This window comes from Tyto alba, unplaced genomic scaffold, assembly GCF_018691265.1.
Source record: "Tyto alba isolate M040663 unplaced genomic scaffold, T.alba_DEE_v4.0 Super-Scaffold_7, whole genome shotgun sequence".
NCBI classification, from domain to species: domain Eukaryota; kingdom Metazoa; phylum Chordata; class Aves; order Strigiformes; family Tytonidae; genus Tyto; species Tyto alba.
The window spans coordinates 17,161,378-17,184,078 of NW_024881328.1; the positions used below are offsets into that span (position 1 = coordinate 17,161,378).

Consider the following 22,701-nt stretch of genomic DNA (forward strand, 5'->3'; position numbering starts at 1 on the left):
GCCCACACACCACAGGCAATCGGCGAGGGAGGCCTGCCCCAGCCGTGCAGCGCTGAGTGCTGTCTGGAGCAACGCCAGACAAGGGTCCCCGACAGAGCCGAACCCCGTCGAGAGGGCGGCGGCGGTGGCCTCCAACCCCCCGACTCCCACGGCGACACCGCGCAGCACCCAGCGCCCCTAAGATGGCGCCATGAGAGGAAGACTACATTTCCCAGTGTGCCGAGCACCCTGCGCGCCGCTATTTAGTTCCCGGCAGGCTGGGCGCTGCCGGCGGCTTGGTGTCGCCAGGCGGTAGAGCGGGGGCTGCTGGGAGTTGTAGTTTATATGCCTGCGCGCCCTCCGGCGGCGAACCGGGCCTCTGCCGGCCGGTGGGTGCGCGGGCCTGTGGCGGGGTTAAAGCGGCAGAGCCCCGGGAGGGTTGTACCGGGGGCTCTGGGTGGCGGGGAAAGACCGAGGCCTGCGGCGTGGCGCGGTGGTGCTGGGTCGCGGTAAGGCGGTGGGTAGTCCGTGAGGACGGCGGGGGACCCCCAGCCTGCGGGGTGAGGGCCGGGACCGCGGTGGCGTTGGGGCCAGGCGAGCCTGGAGCCTGGGAGAGGAGCGGAGCAAGGAGCAAGCCTCATTTCGTACGGGGTGGTGAGGAAAGTAAGTCTCTTGAGTGCCGGAGGAGGTGGGCAGCCCCTGGGGGATGAGGCAGGGAGTGGATGTAGTGAGACCAGCTCATGGGAGATGTGGGACCCAAGTCCTTGTTTTTAGCAGAAAGTCCGTGACCTGCGAGTGGGCCTTTCTCAAGGCAGGAGCTGATTCTGCCCTTTGGGGTTCAGTATGTATCTGCTACATTTAGTGAGATGCTCAAGAACTGGAAGGTGATCAGGAAAGGTGGGGTGTTGTCCCTCCCATCTTTGCTGTTAGGTACCAGAAATATGAAAAACTGCCACACGAGACTGTGCAGAGATGTATTGCTTTACCTCCATTTACCTTTGCAGGGCTGGCTCTGCAGTGCAGGGTGTCCCTGTGCTTGGCTATTCTATCAGCTCTGCTGGGGTTTGCACAGAAGAGTGCTTAGAACTGTGGTAGAATAGGGGTTTTCTCCAATTTTCCATATGTTTTACCTGTGTAGCACTGGCATGCAAAGTCCTAGCGGTGGTTGTCAGCATCTGCTTGCTGATAATGGCTCAGCATTGGTTTGACAGCTTTGCTGTACTGCTGGGTTTTTGTGTAGGATCAGTTGCAGTAATAGTCACCAATAATAATGAGTTATCAATACAATAAGCATTTTGGGGGGGGAACAGAGTTGAAACCTTTTGTCACTTTTTGCTGTTTTGTTTTGGGGGTTTTTTGTGTCTTTTTTTTTTTTTTTTTTTGTAGACTGGCCTCCATTCCTCTGAAGAAGCAGGTGCCTCTGTGACTAATTCCTGATGCAGTTTTGATTGAGATTTATTGTTTGAATTGTGGAAAATGTCATCAGGCCTTACAGAGGAACAAAAGAGAAGAATTGAAGAGAACCGCCAGAAGGCTTTGGCTAGGAGAGCAGAGAGACTAGCAGCCCAGAGAGGTGGGCAGTTGGGGATCAGTGGACCTCAGGTGAAAGAACAGAGTCCAGGGAATCGGGGAAACTTGCAGGAAGAATACAATCATGCCAGGTTCATTAGCCAGCACCAACAGAATCCAAACAGTCATGCAGAGCAAAAGAACTATCTTCAGAAAGATTATAGTCATTCTACTGCAAACCAACAGATGGCTGGCTCACATGGAGAGCAACAAAAGAATTGTTCAGAGGACTCAGAGCAAGCAACTGGCATTAAGCAGTTCCCTGCAACGATCCCAAATTCTCTGAGTTATTCCCATAAACATTACATGGATGCTGGTGGTCAGGAACATGGACAACAAGCTTTAATTAATCTTGGTACATTCCAGCAGCCCAAATGCTACTCAGCTTTCGAAAACCCTGCAGAACCATCTCATTCTAGATTAATTGATAATGGGCACCCTGACGGTAGTAAAGATTTAGAGAGTCAGAACAAATCTGCCATAAAATATGTCTCACCACCAAGCAGCACCACCCCGAGTGATTCAGAAATGCTGATAAACAGAAGCAGACCAACTGAAAGAGAAGGGGGAGATTGTGCCTCTCAAGCCAGTGATAGGATGCAGAAGTTGACCAGTTCTGTTGGTGCAAGCTCTACCTTTGAAGCTGCCTCTTGCAAGAACGCAAATAGTGTTACAAAAGGAAAATGCGTTAAATATGGGGAAGGCCGATTCCAGGTCAAAATAGGGTATAATGCTGAACTCGTTGCTCTGTTTAAGAAGATACCAAGCAAAAGCTATGGTAAGATTTGATTGCTGTTATCTCTGGTTTACGTTGAATTGAAGTTTCAGCATCTGCTAGAACTGCAGATGCTATATGCTCTTAGCAGTGCAGCTATTGCTGGGGTGAATATGTGGGATTAATGGGGGATTGGAAAAGTAAAGACAGCTGAAATTGGAAAGAAATGCTGGGCATAAATAGATTCAGCTTAGATTTAGCCAAGGAATCAGAAACTCTCCTTTATGAGCAGTGCTCTAAGAATTTTAGTGACAGCAGCTGGTCAGTCTTTTGGGAGTGAACTGGTGTGAGAAAATGGGTCACGTAGGAGTAGTTCAGAGTTGATGAGCTGATTATGTTAACTGGGTTAGTGAGAGCAATGGAGTCTCCACCTTTTGGCTTGCTTCTGATCTTTTCTCCCTGCCTTTATTTGTTATATTCTACCTTTGTTTCCCCATGTGTTGCTGTTCCCTGTGAATGGCTGCTGCATTCTTGTCTTAGTATTGATATGTCCTATGGCTTTTTTGGTGTCATGTAGCTGTAAATTTGGGCATACTGTTTTTCAGATGTGTGTCAGAAAGTTTGCAAGAGTAGACTGAATTCTCTCTTACCTTGCATGAACATTTCACAACACCAATTTTTTCTACCCCAAATGATTCATATTCTGCCCTATTTTAGATCCTGTTACGAAAAAATGGAATTTCAGCCTGGAAGATTATAGCAGTTTCAGTAAGTAAATGGGTTGTTGAATGATAAAGAATCCAAATCTTGACCCCCTTTCCCTGCTTTCCATAATAATTAGCTTTGTTATTATCTGGAGTAGTAAAAATAGTGCTATTCAAACATAATGCCCATTTTTTAGGAATCTAGATCATAACATTTTTCTGACACTTTGTAGTTGATTAGAAATAACTTATTTTTTCATGTAATCTAAATACCAAGCATAGGTTTAACTTTTTCTGCCATTGCTGAATTTTTCAGCAACCGACCAGCCTGATCATAGGAAAAATATCTGCTGTGCAGGTACTTCATAAGAACCTGTATTGAGAACTGATGGTGTCTCACTGATTAATGCTTAATTTCTTGTTCTGGTCATGTGTTTTCTTTTTAAAGAGCTCTTCAGCTCTTTTTTTTTCCTTACATTTTTCCTGTTAATTTTGGGTGTCAGAAGAGGAAAAGGGGTGATTCTCTAGGGCTTTGAGTGAGACTGAAAATGGATTTGCCTTTTTTTGGCATAACAAGGATGGTTTTATCTTTTTTTCTTCTCCTGTCATTTTGTTCTGGAAAGATTGAGATATGATAGAGGTAAACACTTCAGGTAAGCTTTTCAGAAGCACATTGTATTGAAGTGAGTGATAAATCACTATTGATTTCAGTGGGAACAGAATGAGGCCTGTGTTGAGCACTTTGAAAAACCCACAGTTGAGTGCTGGTATTTTAGCTTCCCATGTGGGTTGCCACACATTTATAATTTAAATGCAGCTGGTTTGCTTGAAGTGTATCAAGTACAGATGAGAGCAGAGTCTGCACCAAGGAGCTTGCAAAAGAAGAGGGTGGTTTATAGAAATCAGACTTTTTTCCTAAAGCTATCAAATATGAGTTCTCTGTGGAAAGTTCCTGTTGACAGGTGAAGACAATAGGTGATCGACACTGGGCAATAATATCAGGGGAAAAAATACCCTGAGAAAGGGAACTGACTTAAAAGGGCCTTGGTTTGAAGTTTTGTAAGTATAAAAACAATTATTTTAAAACTTCCCACTGTTACTTTTCTTCTGAATAATGTTGTCCAGTATTACATTTCTTTCTTTGCACTATAATTTCAATGTGCAGTCAATCCTAGAAACAGATGGTAAATAAAATAAGTTTTGTTTTTTTTTTTTTCCAATTTCTTTTAGTATTGCTTGTACAGGTGACATCTAACTATGCCATGCTAAAACAGTAGCATCCAAAATCTTTTGCTTGGTACATTGGGAAGAGAATGTCTAAATTGGTGGTTTCCTAGTTCTCTACTTTAAAGTTACTTTCCCTTGATGCTCTTAAACTTTTTATTTGGAGTAGAAATCTCAAATGCTTGGGTTTATTCCAGAAGTCACTTTTTTAAAATAAAGTTGGATGAAATCCAAATGGTTTATGTATTAACTGGTTAGGAAGAAAGAGTCTGAATATCTCTGTTTCTTTCTCTGTTTTCTTCCCTTTTCAAATCTTAACAACTGAACTTAAATTCTGTACATTTTTGTTGTATATCAGTAAGCTGGATTATTTAGAAAAGGCAGAGTGGATTGTGATGTGCAACCCAGTGTTCAAACGACTGTATTTATGCTAAGCAGCTACTGGGTAGGGGAGGTTGCCTCTCTCTACAAATACGTGGAAGCAGAATGTGTGTAGTGATAACCTGCTCTTGAGTCTAATAAACTGTGGGGATGTTCATGAATCTTTGTGTCACTGTAATACCTATGAGTTGGGGTCTTGGGGATGAACTTCATTATTTTGGTGCTGTAAAAATACAAGAAAAAATTGTTCCTTAACCATCACAGTTCAGCTATAATAATAAAGACAGCATAAGGATGTAGATTGACAGAGAGGCATAGGAAAAAGTGGAACGTTTATTAGTGTGAATAGCAGTGGTCTCAGGCTGACAGCTGTAAAATGTTGTGTCCCTTCTCTCCCCATGCCCTGGCACTGTGACTGAGGTGGTTGCTAGTGATCAGTAAGATAGGAGTGCAGATAGCTGGGGGGGAAGTACAAGTCAATCTGTAAGACACAGTAGAATAAAGGATTATTTGACTTAAATTGTAACAGAGGAGATAGAGGGGTTTGGGCTAGATTCCTTACTGATACCCTTCCTCCAGTATTGTGAATATACAGCATTCTGCCTAGATGAGATTGTGTATCAGGCATTGACACGAGGAAGGAGGCAGATATTTTTAGACCTTTCTCCTTTGTTGTTTGGAGAAGCACATTCCCATCTCTGCAAGCACATACTATTGATCACCGTGCCCCTGTCCCTGCAACTAGTGAGCCCTGTTTTTGCTGGCAGAGAGGGAGCCTAATGCAGTGGCAATGCTGGACAGGCCCTTGTTCACCTACTGTTACATGTTCCCTCTGCCCCTGCTGTGTTCTCTGTGGAAAATTCTTCCAACCTGCTCCTCTAGTCCAACAATCTATTCTTTGTCCCTGTGAGTGAAAACAGAGAATCATTATTCCTTTTAAAGCGGAAGGTGCATGGTTGGTTTGTCATCCTCTTGTCCCTTTTCTTCCCAAAGGATCCGGTGCATCTTTAGTTTATCTGTGTTCTCTGTTATTAATTCTTTTCTCTGTGTCTCATGTTTTTCTCCCTAGTGGAAGCAGCAAATCAACTTTCATCAGTAGTTCTGGTACCACTGGATGAAGAAAATACAGTTGGCTTGGCATCAGGCTCTCATTTTGTTGGTAGTGGGGTTGATGTGAAATCCCTCTTGAAGATGTGTAAGAACTGGAAGAAACCCTCAGCGCTTGTCAAAGGGAAGTGTGTGCTGATTTCTCGCTTGCGGTTTGAGGTTGATATTGGGTATTCTTTGGAAGTGATTGAAGTGTTCAAACAGATGCATTCCAGAAATTATGGTGAGTATCTGGTTGTTTCTGCTTTATTCTAACAATGTTGCTGGGGCTGCTCTTGGGAGTGCTGTGAGTGCTTTAGAAGAGAGAGATTATGAGAGTACATCCCTCTGAAAGGGCATGAGAGGATGTGCTTTGGTGAAGATTTTGAAAGCTGCTCTGGTTCTAGTGTAGTGCAGTGTGTGTCTTGCACTTTACTCTTCTGGGCCTGTTAGCCAAGGTGGTATTTGAGGACTCAACGTGATTACGTTTACTGTTGAGGTGGGATGTGCTGATAATTTGCCAGCGGTATAGAGGTGATGCATAAATTCTTGTCTTTATTATCAGATGCAATTGGACATTCTCATATTTCTCCTGCTTTATGGTGGTGTATAATGGCTGCAACTGCCTGAGCAGATTGAGTTTACCAGCAGCTTTACTGATGTTTTTGAGACAAGTGGAAATGTAGAGCAGCACTTTTTATGTTTGCATTCAAATTTCCATGGTAAATATCTTTTTTTTCCACTTGTAATGTGGGAAATGAAGCACAGAGTGATGAGGTGACTTATGCAGGGTCACATCAGGTCAGTGACAGCATGGGGAGCTAATCCTGGAGCTCTTGTTCTTTGGCCAGGGCCCCACCTGGCTCACTGTATCTTCAGCTGACTCTGAATTCTCTCTGCCTTCCCAGAAAGCTGTAGGCAGGTGCTACCCGGGGACAAACCTGCCAGACAAGTCTGGCATTCATGTTACATTTTGGGTATTAATGAATTGATGAATTTCCTCTGTATTGTCCTGAGCACAGTCTGTAGGGTACAGAGGTACAATTGAAAGCAGCTGTGTTACTGACTGAAGTCAGAGTTTGCTGGTTATCAAATAGGAACCTCTATGCACATTCTTCATTCCTTCTTGCAGTGAAGAGCAAGTGGTTGCCAAAATCCTTGGGCAGGTTGGTTCATTACAGTGGTTCTTTAGGGGAGCTGACCTTGGTTTGCCTTGATGATACCACCACTTCTAGATGTGTGCTCATACTTCGAAGTCTTCTTCAAACTGTTTGCTTAACATGAAAGCAAACAGAGGAGAATTGATTGCTGAACAAGGTAGGAATTCTTTTAAACTGGTTCTGAAAGGCAGAGGATATGGATGGATAGCCAGGTTCTTGTGGACAGAGAATGCAGTCTTTTAAGAAGGACTTATCACAGTGTTTATTGTAACTATTGCAGATATGAACACCAAAAAGTGGAATTTCCTGCTGGAGGACTATCCCAAACTGAGTAAGTAGCTTTGTTTTCCTGGGTCGGGCTATTTTCTGGGGTGACAAATGGAATCTAACTTCATTTCTTGGTCTAAGCCTTTTCACTCTGGGGAGGTAGGTTGTTAATGAACCATGAAGCAGGTGTCTTCCTGTTTTGTCAGACATTTGTCAGACATTTATGCTGTTTGCCCAGACTCAAAACTTCTATAAATGTATGTTATTCATAGCAGTCCTTTAGGGGCCCATCAGGAAGGTGGCTCTGTTTTTTCAGATTTGGCACTGAATTTCTGTGCCATTTCTTAGAGCTCATGGATGCATTTACTTTCAAAAAGTAATTTTTATAGCTTATAACATACAGCAGCTTTGCTTGAACTAAGGACTTGCAGAAGAATGGACGCCTCTGTTCCCACTTAACAAATTTGAAGAGGTCGGCATGGTCACTGCCAAGATTTCCCATCCTTACAGAAATTCTGTCTTACTGACTCTCTAGCTGAGCACCCCTTATCTTCAGTGCCAGCCTGCCTTACTCTCTTTTTGTGTGTATATCAATTCATAAACTAGCACAGCCACTCCTTGCTTAGAAAACAAACATGTATCAGGCTGTTTTACTTCCAGTTCTTTAAGCAGTATACAGTGTTGTGCTATTTCATTTCATACTCAGCAGATTTTGTTTTTCAGATCAGAGCACTAGATTTAAGTCAACTGGTGATTTCTGTAACAACTTGTTCATCCACAGTTACAGTCTGGGTGCTGTCTAGCTGATTTTGTTAAACCTCATATGTAAACTGCTGGTAATAATGTCTTTGCAGGCAGCACACAACTGTTAAGTTTTTAATTGATGTACAAGGCAGATTAGAATCCAGGTTGCTTCCAGAGCTGACTTGATTTTGAGGCAGACAAAGAGCTGCTTGTTTCACTTGCAGAAATATGTGGATCTGAAGCAGAGACGTTCTTCTTGAAACAATTTCATACTCTACTAAAATGCTTTGGTGCTGGTTGATGGATGTTTAAAAGAAAGCTTAGCAAAAAAAAAAAATCTTTTTAAGAGAGCATCATATTTCCCCTTGCAAGTGGAATCTAGGCACAAAATGTTGCTACAATATTAATTTCTTGTTATGTGTTGACCGGTAGACTCCTGCCTTTGTGCATCTGTGTAATGCTGATGAAACTTTGTCTCACTGAACTGAAATGTAGAACTGTGGTTGGTTGTGTGTTGGGTTTTTTGTTTGTTTGTTTTAAAAAAATGGATGCCACTTTGCAGAATAATCCAGTCTCAGCAGCATGCTTCTAGCACATTGCCTTCTTAGTTTTTTTTTTATATTTAGTTAGGTTTATAGAGTGCTATGAGATGAATACCATTACGCAAATCCTAAGTATTATAATGATTATTTATCATCCCAGTCGGCTTGCTTTGTTTGCCTTGGTACTTGTGTGAGGATATGTGGCTGTGGAATTTGATTGGGGTAAGCTTCAGAAATATAAGCAGCAAGGTGCTTTACACACATCCTTAGAAAGTGTGACTGAGCTGAAATGCTGTTGCTCAGAGTAGTTTCTTCTACACTGTGAGCTCTTGCTTCCACAGGATACCAAAGCATGTTTAATAATTGAGTATTTGCATGCTCCTGTGATGCATGTCTTAATAACATTTGTAGTAGTTGTAGGGCTGAAAGCTATGTGGTAGGGCATTGTAGGAATGCCAGATCTTGAAAACAAGTTAGTGTGTCTTGGTGGAGACTATTATGAAACTCCAGGACTGGGACGTTGACAGGCCCTGATTTCAGTGAGAGCTGATGATCTCTCACAATTTGCTCACAGCGCCTTTTGTACGTGCAAAGGGCCTGATCCTGTAGCATGTGCTGGACACTGAGCAAACACATTATCTCCCAGTCTGTCACACTCTTGATGATGCTGGCTGGTAGTTGTATACATTGCATGAAGTATTCAGCATCCCACAGATTTGAGGAAAGCAAAATAACTTCCATAAATCTTCTTACAGGGTGTAATTTATGAGGGCATTTGAGGCTTCTAGCACGTGCCTTTTTGAGGAACAGCATTTGCTTTGTGCCATTTGTTTACCTATGTCAAAATAAAAAAAAAAAAAAAAAAGAATTTTAAAAGGCTGGTTGCATATTTTCCAGCAGAGATATCTGTTAGCTGGGAACTATTTGTAGAGGTTAATGTCTCTCTGCCTAGTTGCTCAGTCATCTTTATATAAAGGTCACTTCAGTAAAAAATGTCTGTTGGATGAATCATGCTGGTGGCAGATATATCTTAATCACTCTCCCAGCTCATGTACAGAACAATAGCAACAGAATTATCAGTGAGCAAATTGTAGCAATTATGCTAACACATAGCTCAGTCTGTGAGTGTAATAACAAGCTTGTGCTGTACTTTGGGTGGAGAGAGTTCCTGCTATTGAAGAAGTATAAATTAAACTGGAGAGTTTAAAAAGTTTGGTCATTGCCCAACTACAAATGGAAATCTTTTCATATGTATATTTCTTGGAATTGCTTTCCCCCTTCATATGGCAGGGGTCCATCCTGCTGCTTTCTTCTTGGAAAGAACTGAAATAAAAATACATAACTGAATTCTGAAGGTGCATTTACTGCTGGTATAGTGAGTTCTTATTTCAGTTACTTTTCAAACAGTTGCTTTGTCTTCCTGACTTCATATACAAACCAACCACTAAATTAAAAAACAAGTTGCTTACTGCAATAAAGGATCTGTGCACATGCATTTGTGTTCCTGGTGTGGGGGTGTCTTGATTTTCAGTCAGTGGTCAAAGATTGATAATTAAACATGTTTTCCTGGTCCCAGCTCACTGCATGTTTTAAACTGGTATTTGTTTTCATAGAAATTCATTGTTGAATTAAAAGGAAATACTTTTATCTTTCTGGGGTGGGATAGAGAGGTTTCTTGGAGAGGTCTGAAGTACGGTTGTCTAGGAGGAGAATTGCCCTGATGCTTTGCTTGTTGTGATGCATGGATTGAAAAGATGAAGGCCATGAGGTCTTTGCATAATGGAGGCTGAGGATCCCATTAGTCTGACTAGGAAGGTTTTATGCTGCAGATAAAGCTGAGAGGCTCCATGAATGAAACAACAGTAGTGATGAGAGACTCAAGTGGGTGTCTGTGGGCTTGTTCTGGCCTGCAAGCTACTTCTGTCCAGGAGAACAGCAGTGGACACCAGCTGAGCAGGGAGTTTCTGTTGCTACCATGTCCCTGGAGGGTGGCTGTCAGAGTGCTGCTGATGGTGGTACAAGAGCACTTCCTCTGAGTCCTGAGGTGCTTCCTGTTTTCGTATCTAAGTGTGGTAAACAAGGGGTGATAAAGTGGAGACAGAGCCAACCCTGTGTGAATTTGGGGAACAGGAGGAGAAGAGGTGAAGATGTATGATATGCGTCAGGTAACTGTGTGTCATGTCACTCTGATCACTTGGGGATGGTGAAGACCTCAGAGGAGCTTAATGCAGAATCCCAAGGTAAAGATAAAGATGCCCCTGCCTTCAAGGCTTCAGGAGCTCTTTTGTTTAAATCCATACTTTTATTTCTGACTAAAGTGTGCCCTAAGCTGCCCTCTGTGTGAATAATCCAGCTCCAGATGTATTAGTAGCAATCATCTCTGAATGATGACATTAGACTTTCAGTTTTTTTATAACCAAGTGTAAATACAAGGGGAGATGTGATTCATCATGTGGTGCTGAAATAGACTTCAGGGAAGAGGCCAGGCCAACACCTGGGCATGATGCAGTGCTTTCTTGAGATGTTTCAGGATAGGAAGTAATATTGTTGATGAGTTTGAGGGTTGTGCCCTGACATCCATAATTTAAGTTGTGTGTATGTTACCCCTTCTGATAATAAACTGCTCTGTTCTTTGCAGTGCAAGTGTTACAGAGCCTTGTGTCAGTAGAAGTGGAACCACTGCCTGAGGCAGTAATACAAACCTTTGCTGCTCAAATACAGACATCTACACCACAGACAGATATTCCTGATGCTGACCTTTCAGTTGTGGACTCCAAAATTGTGACGAGCCTCATGCCCTTTCAGCGGGAAGGTGTGAAGTATGTCTTTTTTGCATGCTATTAAGACTATTCTAGTCCTTGCCTAGAATTCTGTACCTTATATTGGTGCCCAGGCTTCATTCTATTCCATGAAGGGTTCCGCATTTCTCTAGAGTCTTGTGCTGTTGCACTCTGGCACTTGGGGCTCTTGGTCGTTTGGTATTGTTTGTTTTGAGGGTGTGTGTGTTTGTGGACTTTTTTTATTTTTTTCTTTGTGTGACACATCTGTTTCTAGCTAGAAATCTTCATCATGAGTCAGGAGGAAAGTAGTCTCATAAAATTGATCAAATGATACATCTGATCATCCTTTTGTGATTCACTATATGCCTGTCAAATGATTTTTTTATTTTGTAAGGTCATCGTTCCCTCTGCCCCCCCCGTGCCTCTCTTTTGTTGTTGTTTTTTAAATATTAGCTCTACATGGGAAAGTGCCAGGAAGTGGGACCCAGGTCCTGAAAGTTTTAAAATGGCTAATTGTATGTACAGATAAACTTTTAAATGGCCCTGTCCCCATCATATATGGTCATTAGTTGTTGACTTCAAGATGCAATCCAGTAAAGTCTGTGCTTACTGGTGTTAAAGTGTCATTGTTATTAGTAATATTTTCTTAAGTCAGCCAGGATGAACTCTGGGACAGAATGTGAGTAATATCACGGAAATAATGTGCTTTAAATAATTGTAAGGTCATGAGACTACTCCTCATATGAAATCAAAGTCTCTAAGGACTGGGCTGAACCAGGAGCTTCCAAGCTTTGAGAGACTTGTGGGAGTTGCTCACTTGTGTTAAGACTAAGGGAGAAGATCCAGGTTTACTGAAGAACCCAGATCACTTCCAGGTGATCCATGTTGTAGGCCTGGTGATGAGTTGTGCTTATCCTGGCTGCCAGGACAGATGGTAACCCATTTCTTGACTCTTACTTATTTCTCCTATCTTTTCCCCAGTTTCGCAGTTTTAAGAAATGGACGTTTACTTCTTGCGGATGACATGGGCTTGGGCAAGACCATCCAGGCAATTTGCATTGCTGCGTATTACCGAAAGGAATGGCCCTTGCTGGTGGTGACTCCTTCTTCCATGAGATTTACATGGGCAGAGGTACTGTGAGCTTGTATTTCGTACAAGTTAAATTTTTAAAAAACGTATAACTGTATGGTACATGCCTGTTTTCTTTGGCCAGTTTTCTTTTTGTGGTCCAGCTGATTTGTTGGAAAGAGAGATCTAGAGAAAATACCTCCTCTGACCCTTTGTTACATTTGTTCCTGCAAGTCAGCTGGCTCTAAGGGGGCGTTTGCTCATCAGTGTCAGAGACAATAGTTGCATTCAAGCCAACTGTCTGTTGTATTCAAGTCCTTTATAGCAGTGTTTGCCAATCTCTTGGCTGGAATAAAAGCCCAGGTGCTGGGATTCTTCACTCTGTTCAGGAGGTTCCATTATCGTCATCCTTAAGCGTCTGTCATAATACATCTTTTGTCCTGTCCACTGTATGCTGCTGACTCCTTTGAGTCCTTTATTAATGTTCATCAGAAGCCCAAGAAGGCTTGTACAGTTGGGAAATGTATCTCGAAACAAATCACTGTCATGGCTTGTACACTAAGGCTGTTGGGTTGCCATAGGCTAGTGAAATGTTCACTGTGGGAGAAAAAGGTGAGCCAGAGATTTTAGGTCAGTAATTTCATGCCTGAGCAGGAGAGGATGGGAGTTTAACTTTCACTGAAATGTTGCATAGATGAGAAGTATATTGATTGGGATTTGCTGGATTTGTGCTGTAATCAGGTTGTTAGAGCATCTTGGCGTGCGTTTTCATGTCCAGTAGTGCAACAAAATGTTGGGTGACAAGAAAATTGTTTGCTGAGCAAGGGAGTGATACTCATCATGTTTGATACTTCAAAGGCTTGTAGACCTATTGGTAAACACCTAACCTGAATCCATGGCTTCTGTGGGATACCTACTGGGAACAATTTGGGGCCTGGTTTCCTGAAGTAGTGGGTACCTGCAGCTAAACTCCTACATCCTGCTTCAAGAGATTTAATCAATATTTTTTTTCTTTGAGTGCTTGATTTCCTCTTCCTTCCTCTACTCCTGACTCCCCGGAAGGTGGTGTGGGAGAGGTTTTGTTAGGACATTTACTTTAGAATGATCTGTGTTGCTTTCTGGGTATGCGAAGGATGCAGATCTAAGAAAAATGTGTTGCAGAAAGTAGAAAAAAGTGGAATTTATAATGGTCTGTACTCAGTTAATTATTCTACAGATGTGTTTTACTGTAATGGTAGAAGCTTTTGTGATGTCTCTGGAGCTGAACTGCCAGAAATTGTCTTCATCTCAGAGTTGTCAGCGTGTTATTTTGTCTTTCTGGGCTCAGGCCACTGAGTGCCTTTATATTCAAGGTGCTATAGGAAGCCAGCAGGAAGATGCAAGGTACTCTTGAGTGAGAAGTACTGCAGCCATGTGCATTTAGAGTTCAGCATTGAAACTTAAATAATTAATGGCCAGGACAGTTTCAAAGCACTTCTTATGGTAAAAAGTCAACATCAAGTGAGAAATATAGGATCACGTTGACACTGTAAATTAGTCACAGGCCCTTTACAAAGGAAGAGGGCAGGACACCTAGGAACTTCCATATACTTTCCCATTGCTGCCACTTTTGTCTAAGTTTTGGTTTAGTGTCAGCCACATATTTTTTGGTTGGGTTCTAACCTTGCCTGCATGTTGGCCCATTTTGGTTGTGGTGCTTACCATAAGTGGTGGAGGGTGGTTGATTGTTAGTTTCTAACATACTGAGAAATATGAGAAGGTCACATTTAACTCCTCTGGCTACTGTATCTGGTTGCTGAACAGGAGAGGGGAACAACGTTTGGGGGATTTCCACAAGTGAACGGCCTAAAGACAGATGCCATTTCTCATCACCACTTGAATACATTTTTGTAGGGACCAGATCCTGAATGCTAAAGCCCCATCCAGTTCTCTGCAGAGCATCAGCAGAACTCAAATGTTGCAGAGAGGTTGGTGTCATTGGAGACACAATTACAAGGGAAATGATGGGTGCTCAGTAGCTAACAGATGGATTTGGGGGAGGATATCTTGCTCTGGTGTGTGGAGCATTTCAAGAGGTTGGTTTGAATGACTATCACCACATGTAATTCAGCTGCTGTCATAGAGCAGCTGCTGTGTTGTCAACTTGATCTTTTAATTTTGTTTGATTTGGGGTGGGTTTTTTGTAGACTTTAAGAAGGAGAGGTAGTAGAAGAGTTTTTGTTGATCTGGATGAGTTGTACTTCATCCTCACCATGGAGTAAATACTGCTATAGTGAGAGATATTTACTGCTTAGAAGTCTGTATTTCAGAGCCTGAGTCTTCCTGTTGAGTGGGAACGCTAAATGTCATTGTCAGTAGTGGTCACTGCATTCTCTGGCGCTGAGCATAGTAGGTAACTTTGTCAGGAGGTTATGCACATTTCTATTACAGATCAGATTTTTTTTTTTCTTCCACTAAGAAGCAAGGATAGAGCATGTTTGAGCTTTCCTAGTTATGGAAGGTAGATTTGGCTGTATAGCCTAAGTTCTGTTCTTGTTCTTCCCATTACTAGGGTTGTTGCCTTGGCGAGGCTGCTTTCCCTTCCTGTGCTCCCAGGTGATGTCTAATGGTGGATGGGGTGGCTTCATGTTCTAAGCATTCATGAGGATGCTCTGTGAAGTGCTTTGGGGTCCTGACAGAGGACATAAGCACCAGAATGCAATTAATTGCTTTCTTCTTCCTCCAGGCATTTCACAGGTGGCTTCCATCCTTGAGTCCAGGTAGCACCAATGTCATAGTGAGTGGCAAAGACAACCTAACTGCAAGCTTGATCAACATCGTCAGCTTTGACCTCCTCAGCAAAATGGACAAGAAACATAAGAGCACGTTCCAAGTAGTCATTATTGTAAGTAGTACACCAAAATTTTGAAGTTAATTGTATGTTGCAAATGGGGTAACCTTTGTGTTGTACAGCAGAGAAGTGTGAAGTGGGCCTTATTTAGGACTGCAACTGTCTTGTAATTGTGGCTGTGACCCCAGCTGTCTTCATGAGTAGAAGCAGGAGGTTTCTGTGAATCCTTTTGAGTTAACTAATAGAGTTTAATTCCTTTTTGATTCCTGAGGCTGTGTTTTCTTTTTTACTGGTTATGGTGCTGTTCTGATTTCATTGTGGATGGGTATGTCCTCAGCTGGAGAGGAAGGTGTTTAATGTGGTGTGTCAATACAATAGTCTTGGAATTGTATCTTTTTTAAGGGGATTGGACTTCAGGGTGATGTTAGTGTTTATCCAGTAAACCGGGTAACATCTCAACAGCAAAAATGTGGGTAAAGCATTGAAAAAATCTCCCTTTGCTTGTGTTTTACTGACAATATGCATTAAGCTTTCTTTGATCACTTTTATGTATCACTTCTTAATTGCTTTGAAATCTATTTTTTTAACCTTTTACAGTGCCATGGTAAAAGGCATTTTTCTAAATTTCAGTCACTAAAAATTCAAAACATCTAATGTTTCAAATCCAGCTTGGATCAATAGAGACCAAAAGTATATATGTAGCTTACTATGAGTGTTTGATGTTCTCAGTCTAGTTTTTAGCACACATATGCACCTGTCCCTAAGATCATGACAACTGGAACATAATTCTTTTGTTTCTTAGCATCAGATGGGAATGTGGGATTAGATGGAGTTCTTTGGAGACCAAACTACTCATGGGTGAATTGATTGATTTTTTTTTTTTTTTTCTTTTTTTTTTTTGTTATTGATATTTTTTTTTCCCTTGCCCACTCTGAGAAGACTTTCTGTCAGGGTGGAAATGCAGATTGTCACTTTTGTATACCGGTGCTTGTTGTAAAGGGACTTGGGATCTAGGACTACTGCTCTGAAACCTTTTACCAGCCCTGAGCTGGCAGATGTTCTTTCTGTGTGTTTATATGTTCAAATTTGGACCTTTTATATGTTTTTACGGATAAGAGTAATCCTACTGAGTGCTAAGCTTCCCTGCTTTTTCTTCCGATCTTTTGATGTCTGGAAACATTAACGTAGCTTATTTGTTAATCGTGAGGGAGAATGCAGTGCCTGAAGGCTAAGCAGTTGTATTGTCTTTGCATGCATGGTTGCTTGTTCATCCACACGTAGAAAGATGAGAATGTACCCTTGGAGGGCACCGATGACTTTTTGTGTCTAAGTTCTGCCTTGCTACAGCAGTAGAAATGAAGCCTGTCTGGGGGTGATGTCTCAAGCACGAGGCTGTTTTCCACCTGGTGAGCCCTATCAGCAGAACAGTTAGATCCTAATTAGATTTCTTTTTTTCCTTATTGATTTCATTAACCCCTTATTTAGAGAAGTGGCACTGTATAGGCCTTCTATGTTGCTGCATTTAAAGGACACATAGGGACAAATAAGTATTGGTGGTGGAAATAGAAACTCCTTCCCTCTCCAGGCCCCTCTGCTCACTTGTTTGTGGTCGTTTGAGATTCATGGCCTTAAAGTTTGATTTCTGTTCCATTTGCTTGCAGCTGTGGGTTTGAATGTAGGAATCCTGCTACTCTCCAAGGTGTCTTTTCATTTAGAATTTGATGTGACTATCCTAGTGCTTGAAATATCCTCTGGGATGACAGGCTTGTAATATTAGATAGCTGAGAATACTGGGAATTTGTTCTGTAGCCTGCAGTTGGATTATGGATCAGAACTGTCTTTATTTTCATGCTTGTTTTGTTTCAGGATGAATCTCATTTCCTAAAGAACATAAAAACTGCACGATGCCAAGCTGCCATGCCTCTACTTAAGGTGCGTATGCTGAGTGCCAAACCTCTAGCAGCTAAGGTCAGGCTCCCAAAGCAGTGTTGTTCCATTTACCAGGTTCAGGAGCCAGGAGCTGAATTCTGTTGATGGACAAGTAGAAATCCAGGTAGCATTGTAGATCCGAGAGCAAAATTTGTCTCTGGCATAGCCACTTGTTTCTATACAAATGTTAGATGGTAAGAACTAACAAAAGAACTTCAGAATCTTCCTTGATCTAATTGTGGTACTGCCACTGATGACTTTTATGGTGATGGGAAAAAGGGAATGCCAAAACGTACTGAATATATTCAGGGAGAGTAGAAATAATAGAGTAGTGTCAACGTAGCTTGCTTAATTAAAATAATCATTATCAGTTACTACTTGGCACACAAATCACAGCTGTATATCAAAATGACATTACTTAGGTCTCTTCCTTGGCTTTGGTTTTGGGCTCTACTCTGTTACTGCAAGCTTCCAATGTATTTGTGTGGCTGGTGTTCAGGAGTACTCCTGCTGGTTAAACATGCAGAACTAGTAGGAAATGGCAGAACATGAGGTTAGCAAGACAAGTGGACAACAGAAGGGAGGCAATATTCAATTATGTGATAACAGGAGAAATGGAAATTTTAATGTCTGCCTGTTGTCCCGGGCTCAAGGAATTATACTCTTCCTGGTAGTCTCTAAGCAGATTAAAGTTACAAGTAGTTTCCGGACACTGCAGAATCTGTACATTAGAACAGGGTAAATGCAGTTCCCTTCATCAGTTATCAGCCAGTGTGTATAAAGAGAAGACTCAATATGTGATGCCTTTATAGCAACCAACTTTTATATGCAGGGTTCTTAATGGCAAACCGAAGGTGGCTGTCCTTGAATAACTTAATTGTTCTCTTTAAAGGCCGGACTCTTGTTTTCTCTTGGCTTTCAAATGACTTCAGATTCTTAATATTTGAAAACTAAGTAGGAGGTCCAAGTTCATGAGCAGTTTGAAGTACAATAATTAGGGTGTACATCTGAAAATGGTGGAAAACAACAAATTCACCTTGTTGCAAAATGCTCAATAAGCAGTCTCTTCCTTTCCTACTTATAGCTTTGTAAGTATCAGCTTGTCAAAGTTACTTGCAGTCTACAAGATATGAGAGTGAAAGATGGTAGCTGTTAGGCAAAGGTTAATTGCCTGTATGCATTTACCGAGAATTTAGTTTTATGTTGTCACATCACTAGTCTTAGAGATTTGAGAACGGGTGCTTCTGAAACTTAATTTCAGTCTTCTGAAAGCATTAAGAGTTTCATGTTCACATCATGTGTTATCTCACCTGCAAACAGCATACAGTACCAGATGTTTCATATTAGATGTAAAGTTTGTGTTAGGTAAATTTTATTCTCCTGCTTGCTGACTATAACTTCTGAAGTATTTGCTGTAATAGCCACTCTTCTGCCCTCCTTGCTTTCCAGCACAGGCATTTTGCTCTAAAACTATCCACTTTGGCAGCTTTGTCTTCAACTACTAGCAAGTGATGCTGTGTTCATTTCTGGTACATCATAGCAATGCTTTCATATTTGAAAGAACTGCCAAAACAGGAGGAGTTTTCGTCACTTGACTACTGGATTTAACAACTGTACTGTGTGATCTTTATAGTAAATAGTCAATGGGGTAAAAACGGGAGTATTTTCATTATTATACATGATACTTCGAGATTATTGAATAAGAGGCATTGATAAACATGCTGCTGAGGATAATAGTCTTGCTCTTGCCTTCTTTGTATTAAAATGATTAGAGCAGTACTGGGTTCGTAGAAGAGACCAAAAAGAGGTGTATCCATAGGTAACCCTGGGGTAGGTACGTGGCTTTTAGCACCTCAGTCCCTACCTTAAAGGTCACAGTATGAAGCCATACCAGTGCTGTGACCAGAGCATCTGGAGCCTACTCATGCCATGTCTACCTATTAAGCATTGCCACTTCTAGCTGTTGGTAACTTTACGCTACTTTAATCTTTCTGAAACTGCCATAGTTGCTTATATTTCCTACGAGGTTCTCAACATCCTGAAGCATGAAAGCTTAGCCTTGAACTGACTTTTGGAGACATAAAGGAAAAAAACCACCTAGGAAATGTGATCCTTGGTCCTTGCATACTCCAAAGATTTATGAGTCCATAATGACACTGGACAGATCTAAGTTAAAATGCTTGAGCCTGAAATGTTTCACTTCCATCTGTTCTTAATTAATTCTTTTTATCTTGGCAGAATCTGCTCCTGTGACTTCTCTATTTGAATAAGTAAAATATAAAAATTTTTGCAAGTGTTTAGACAGAACTGCACAATAATCAGATTAAATCAATACATTCATAATAAAGATGATTTACCTTGGATATTAATTTGGAATCTGACTTGTTAGACAGCCAAGGTGAATCTCCACCTCTGCAGTATTTAACCCATGGTTACAGCATTTAAAGCCTCATTTTAGTTTTAATATCTGACGTTGACTGGTTTTCAAAATGAAATGGTATTTTTAGCCACTCAGTAATAATTCATCTTTTCCTGCTCTCTTGTATATATTGCGGAGCAAGTGTGGTGTGGAATTGTCAAGCAGAACCATGTATTAAACATGTGGCCTAAGCTAGCCAGTTGGGAACTTCTAGACATTTTTTTAATATTCAACAAATCCACAAACTGCATGTGTGCACAGTATTCGGTGTGTGTAATATTCAGTATCTTTTGTAACATACTTTGTTGCTACTCTGACAGAGATTTAGTAAAGTTTTGCTTGGGACAGTGGGAAGTGTAACTGGAAAGACTTTTCAGTGCGCTTTTATAATGGCTGGATGTATGCAATGACCATGTTAGCTACCTGGTAGCTTGCCCCAGGTTGTCATTAGTTTAGAGTAAGTATACAGATATGTTGTGCCCAATTTATTATTGAACAAAACTATGAAAGGAACTTACAATTACACAAACAGTAAGGTAGGGTGAGCTGAAATAGCAACAGCAAAATGTTTAGGCCAGGTTTCTTATTCCCTTCAAGTTCCCAGTGGATGTGCAAACTCATGGGTGCACAGACTTGTCCGTGGGGGAGAATGCTTCGTCTGCCTGCATGGAACCAGGTGTCAGAGTTTACATAGACTGTGTGCATCCCTGCAAAATTTTGGAAGCGAAGGGGTTAAAGGCTGTAGTAGAAAACAGTCCTTTGATTTTTTGGCATCCTGCTCTCAAGCTCAGCCAGTTTTTGCACTAGCCAGTCTGTGCCAGCAGCTGCATGAGATCTGTCCCCAGCTTCAGCCTCTCGTGGTACTCAAGAGGGCTAGAAGTTCTGTGTTCAAAGTGGTCCTTTTGTCTTGTTTCCACACACATCATAGTGAGAGTAGTCTCATACCGTTGGGCTTGTAGTCACCAACAGGCCTAGTCAGGCCTGACTTGTCCCTGCCCCTATCCAGAGCTGTAGCAATCAGTTGTAGGACCTATTTGTCACTTTGCTGTTTTCTTTAGTCTCATAATTGAGACTAAGTTCTCCTGGGTGTACTGACAATGCTGGTTGTTCCCTCCACCTCTGCCCTGCATCAGCCTCCCTCAGAGGCAGAAAGCATCATGGTGTTAAGCCTTTTGTAGGCATTTTGGTTTTACCTTCCAGGATTAGACTGGCTCAGAGACATGAACATAGGAGAGGGAGTATACATGCTACCAGTACCCATAAAACAGCAAAGCCCCGGGGGTGTAGATGAAGAAACAACAACAAAATATAAGTTTTTCACTGATCTGTGGTGGGATCTCTTGGGGTCTGGAGTGAAAAGGATTCTACATCCTTCAACCAGCCAAAGTGCTTCGTGGTCTTTGTTATTCTGTAATTGCATGGAGTACTGCAAGGCAGTGGAAACTGGGGAAGGTCCCAATGGAACATGGATGAGTTGTTTTGAAGCACAACAGTAAGTTTGTAGTGAAGAACTGGATTAGAAACTGAGAATTAAGAAGTAGTATCTAATCAAAGATTCCAGTGGCATAAAATAGTCTTATTCCTGTTGTGCTCCTTATGGGCTTTGCTCCACAACATTTGGGTAATATTACTAATGTGATTTTTTTTCCTATTGAGCTGCTGTTCAGGTTAATGGCATGATGCACATCCTGGTGTTTTCAGGGTTAAAGGTCTTTGTTTCTATTATGGAAGTTCAAATACATTGTGTGGCTGGAATCTAATATACTTTGTGCTTGTTTTCATAAAAAGATGCTTAAAAATAATGGAGGGAAATAGGTCAACGCTGAAGGTAGAAGGTGAGAAGGGAACACAAAAAACTCCCTTTCCAGTGGGTAATACATAGTGGTTGTTATTGGGCATCACAAATCCATATGGATTGGGTAAATAAGCCTTTGCTTGTCACCTGCTGAAAGAGGAACTTCATCTTGAAATTGGAGAAGCTGTGGCTGCGTCTTTAGGTCCACTCTTACCTTCCAATTTCCCTTCTTGAAACAGAGAGGTAGTGTAATTTGCTTCAGTCATAGCTGATAGTCACCATTTGACACATATTCTCTGTCTAAATGTCACTTAAGAATAGGGAAAGGTATTTTTATTTTTTTAGAATAACCAATGTAGGATCATCTTATGAAATGCGGATTCCTGTCAATTTTACCCAAGTACAGAAACAGATGCAACTCTTTCCCTTTATCAAATCTTCTATTTTATCAGGTGATCATCTCTATTATGTCCACTCTCGGATTTTTCATTTCACAGGATAAAGTATTCTTATGCTAAGCAGTTCAAAATGACAGAGTAAGCAAAAACTGGGGAAACAAGTGATTGTACAGGCAGAACCAGCCACACTTTTTAAAAAAGTGCGTCAGTCTCTTAGCATATGGCCGAGCTCATGCTGTGAAATTCATTTAACACAGAGATAGTCATTGTATGTTAATGAGGCTCTTTGCATGTTCAATTATTTCTTTGTGGCATAAATCCCCTTCTCACCTATTCCCCTTCAAATCAGTTAGGTGCTGGGTTTTGACCTCTGTAGTAAGTGCCATTTCATAAATTACTCTGACTTTCAAAAGTGACTTTTGTAAATGTTGTCACAGCTGTGGAGTTAATTCTTGCTGGTGTATTGTGTGTGCAAGTATAATGCTGCAAAGCCACAGTGGTCTTACGTTACTTAGTAAATGAGAACTACAGACCAGCTCTCCACTAGTCAAGGAAGTCAGTGTTAGATCTCCCTTAAGCAATCTCATAAGAAAGTAGCTCTAAGAACAGTCACAAGGACATGTGAGAGAGGAGTGCTTCTGGGGAAGATTAAACTTCCTGCTTAAATGCTGATGAGTAGCAAATGTTAGTTCACTTGTGTGGAAATACATACCAATTGATTACAGATCTGGTTTTGCTAGAAAGTCTCTGCAATCTTATTTTCTGTGCTGTTGTTCCATATTATTCTTACAGACCTTGGAAGAAGGGGGGTAAGCTCTCACTCTTGACAGCACAGAAGGTTCAGCAGGAAACAAGAATTAAGCAGTGATCAGCAGAGACTTCTCTGCAGGAGCAAATCTTTACTGGCACCTATTCAAAATGAGTTGCCACTAGAAAAAGAAATGTGAATCAAAGCCATTTCTTTCATCCAGAATTTAAGTAAGCCTTCAACACTCAAACTTGTCTTCCTAGGATTTTTTTCTTCTCTTTCTTTCGTGGGCTCCTTCTGTCATGGATTTTAAAACTGAAAGGCACCCTTGGGGTAATGAGTTAGACCACCTATGTTACACA

General features: G+C 41.4%; 1 protein-coding gene across 8 annotated transcripts in view; it reads left to right on the forward strand.

Annotated features, from left to right (window-relative positions):
- The first annotated feature begins 325 nt into the window (after positions 1-325).
- The window catches only part of SMARCAL1 (SWI/SNF related, matrix associated, actin dependent regulator of chromatin, subfamily a like 1), a 39,693-nt gene continuing 17,317 nt past the window's right edge, over positions 326-22,701 (forward strand). For 5 of the 8 annotated variants that reach the window (XR_006164511.1, XR_004408731.2, XM_033003909.2 and 2 more), the window contains exons 1-9: positions 375-642; positions 1,366-2,326; positions 2,981-3,031; positions 5,642-5,902; positions 7,099-7,149; positions 11,010-11,190; positions 12,133-12,283; positions 14,946-15,104; positions 16,917-16,982. Coding sequence is in view for 6 of the 8 variants with exons in the window: in XM_033003909.2 (XP_032859800.2) it covers positions 1,456-2,326; positions 2,981-3,031; positions 5,642-5,902; positions 7,099-7,149; positions 11,010-11,190; positions 12,133-12,283; positions 14,946-15,104; positions 16,917-16,982 (1,791 nt within the window). In the remaining 2 variants the exon portion in view is untranslated. Of the gene's footprint in view, positions 643-1,365; positions 2,327-2,980; positions 3,032-5,641; positions 5,903-7,098; positions 7,150-11,009; positions 11,191-12,132; positions 12,284-14,945; positions 15,105-16,916; positions 16,983-22,701 lie in introns of all 8 variants that reach the window. The other 3 variants (XM_033003912.2, XM_033003910.2, XM_033003911.2) reach the window with 3 other exon arrangements.